General features: G+C 52.4%; 1 protein-coding gene across 2 annotated transcripts in view; it reads right to left on the reverse strand.

Annotated features, from left to right (window-relative positions):
* si:ch211-278a6.1 (SRC kinase signaling inhibitor 1) overlaps positions 1 to 2,500 on the reverse strand; it is a 109,439-nt gene that overhangs the window by 14,292 nt on the left and 92,647 nt on the right. For both annotated transcript variants that reach the window (XM_035523731.1, XM_035523702.1), the window contains exons 14-17: positions 1,661 to 1,808; positions 905 to 1,199; positions 259 to 669; positions 1 to 145 (exon numbers count right to left, since the gene is read on the reverse strand). The exon at positions 1 to 145 is cut by the window's left edge and continues 8 nt beyond it. In XM_035523731.1, the coding sequence (XP_035379624.1) occupies positions 1 to 145; positions 259 to 669; positions 905 to 1,199; positions 1,661 to 1,808 (999 nt within the window). The remainder of the gene's footprint in view (positions 146 to 258; positions 670 to 904; positions 1,200 to 1,660; positions 1,809 to 2,500) is intronic.

Here is a 2,500-nt window from a genome sequence, read left to right on the forward strand (position 1 = left end):
CTGCCACAGTCTTCTCATCCTCTCCGTCTTCTGTCTTCCCACCCGCCACGGTGGGTGGGGTGGATGCAGGCCTGGGTGCTTCTGACACACTCCTCCTCAGTTTCACGTGGGGCTTCTGGGCCTCTGCTTCTTCCGATTCTGATTTCTAAACGCACGCACACACACACACACACACACACACACACACACACACACTCGTAAGTGAGGGTGCCTGTGTAGAGGGCAGCTAAACTCTTGTCTGCAGGTCATGGGTGTCACCTTCATGCCTTTGCCCGGTGTGATCAGCTCTCCGGTGCGTGAGGTCAGGCCGGGGGACGAGGGGAAGCTCCGCCTCGGAGGCGGAGGAGGGGGAGACTTGGAGGGCTTCTCTGTCCGGTACCGTGCCACCGTGAGCTCGTCCGAGCCCCTCCGAGATCCTCCCTCCTTACTGGAGACCTTGTGTGTGCCGTGCTGGACTTTGCTGGGCTTGGGTTCGGGTGTGGCACCGGGGCCAGAGGACGGGTCGCTAGCGTTCTGGTTCTGCACCGGTTTGATCTGCTTGGCGGCGAAGTCCAGGTCCGGAATGGCCTTCATGAGCTCGGCCTGGGTCTCCTCCAGCAGACGGTTAATGTCCTGAGCGCTGTACTGGGTCAGACTGGCACGCTTCTCCTCCCAGTCTCTCTCGGCTGCCTGGAGACAGAGAGAGAAAGAGAGAGACGGAAAGAGAGAGAGACAGAGAGAGAGACAGAGAGAGAGACAGAGAGAGAGATAGACAGAGTGAGAGAAAATCTCAATATCTTTGAGGAAGAATTCCGCCACACCTACGTATGAAAACACCCGTAAACACACTCATCGTGTCTGCAGTAAGTGATCTTCAAATTCAGAAGTGTTCACGTTCATACAGGTCCAGGCATCGAGCTCTCACCAGCCTGACCTCCACAGAGGAGGTCTTATCGGACCCTCCACGGCCCCCGAGCTCCTCCAGGATACGCCCTTTCAGGGACCCCATCCCATGCTGCCCTGATGTGGGGTTGCCATGGTGACTGTGTCCATGGCCAGAATGAGGGCTCCAATTGGCCAGGGTGCTCTCACTGAGGCTGAGTGGTGGGCTGGTGGGTATTTTGAAGTCGGCGCTCTTCTTGTAGTCTTCTCCGGGCGTGTGTTTGGGCGAGGGGTTGGAGAAGTCCTCCTGGCTCTTCCTGATGCCCTCGTTCACTTGCCTGTAATTGTGGTGCAGAATGTTGACTAGTGAAACGTTATCTGTTATTAATGATTAATTGCCTAGTGGCAAAAATAACCAGCACGAAAATTATGCGGATGGGTAAATTCAAGGCCGTTGTTGTTGTTGTTTTTGTTTTGTTGTTGTTTTTGAGGACTACTTTGACAGTTGATTTGTCTTCTGTTGATTATTGCTACAATTAGCATTTTCAATTTGCATGTCATTATGTCATTGCATTTTTGAAGAACAGGGATGAATTTATCTTTAACATTGGGTAAAAATCTGAAGTATTGTTATAAATAACATGCATAAAACATGCTCCGATTTAAAACCTTTCCATTAGTGTATGTAAATTTCTTACACAACAAGGGCGCGTGTGTGTGTACGTGTGTGTGTGTACGTGTGTACGTGTGTCCGTGTGTCCGTGTGTGTGTGTGTGTGTGTGTGTGTGTGTGTGTGCACCTCTTCAGTGTGGCTAGTGTGTCAGTGATAGTTTTGCATCTCTTCAGCAGGGCATCCAGCCTGTGGGGCTCCTCCTTCAGAAACTTCACCGCCTCCACCTCCACCCGCAACACCACCCGCATCTTACTCTGCAGCCCAGGGAACTGATCTACACACACACACACACACACACACACACACACAGAAGGGGAGGCGGAGAAAACAACACACACACAGACGCAGAAGGCATTGAACGCACCTCAGTAACAGCAGAACTCAGCAGAATGTTTGGAAGAGTGGAACATTACACTGAACCAAACACAACAAAGAAGGTGGAAACACACAGGAGACAAATCCCAGTGTGTTCTATACACTCCTGGACACACACACTACTCGCCTACACACTCCTGGACACACACACTGCTCGCCTACACACTCCTGGACACACACACTGCTCGCCTACACACTCCTGGACACACACACTGCTCGCCTACACACTCCTGGACACACACACTGCTCGCCTACACACTCCTGGACACACACACTGCTCGCCTACACACTCCTGGACACACACACTGCTCGCCTACACACTCCTGGACACACACACTACTCGCCTACACACTCCTGGACACACACACTGCTCGCCTACACACTCCTGGACACACACACTGCTCACCTACACACTCCTGGACACACACACTGCTCACCTACACACTCCTGGACACACACACTACTCGCCTACACACTCCTGGACACACACACTGCTCACCTACACACTCCTGGACACACACACTGCTCACCTACACACTCCTGGACACACACCCTACTCACTTACACACACACATGCTACATATGAGAACT

The sequence above is a fragment of the Electrophorus electricus genome, chromosome 1 (assembly GCF_013358815.1).
Source record: "Electrophorus electricus isolate fEleEle1 chromosome 1, fEleEle1.pri, whole genome shotgun sequence".
Lineage (NCBI taxonomy): Eukaryota > Metazoa > Chordata > Actinopteri > Gymnotiformes > Gymnotidae > Electrophorus > Electrophorus electricus.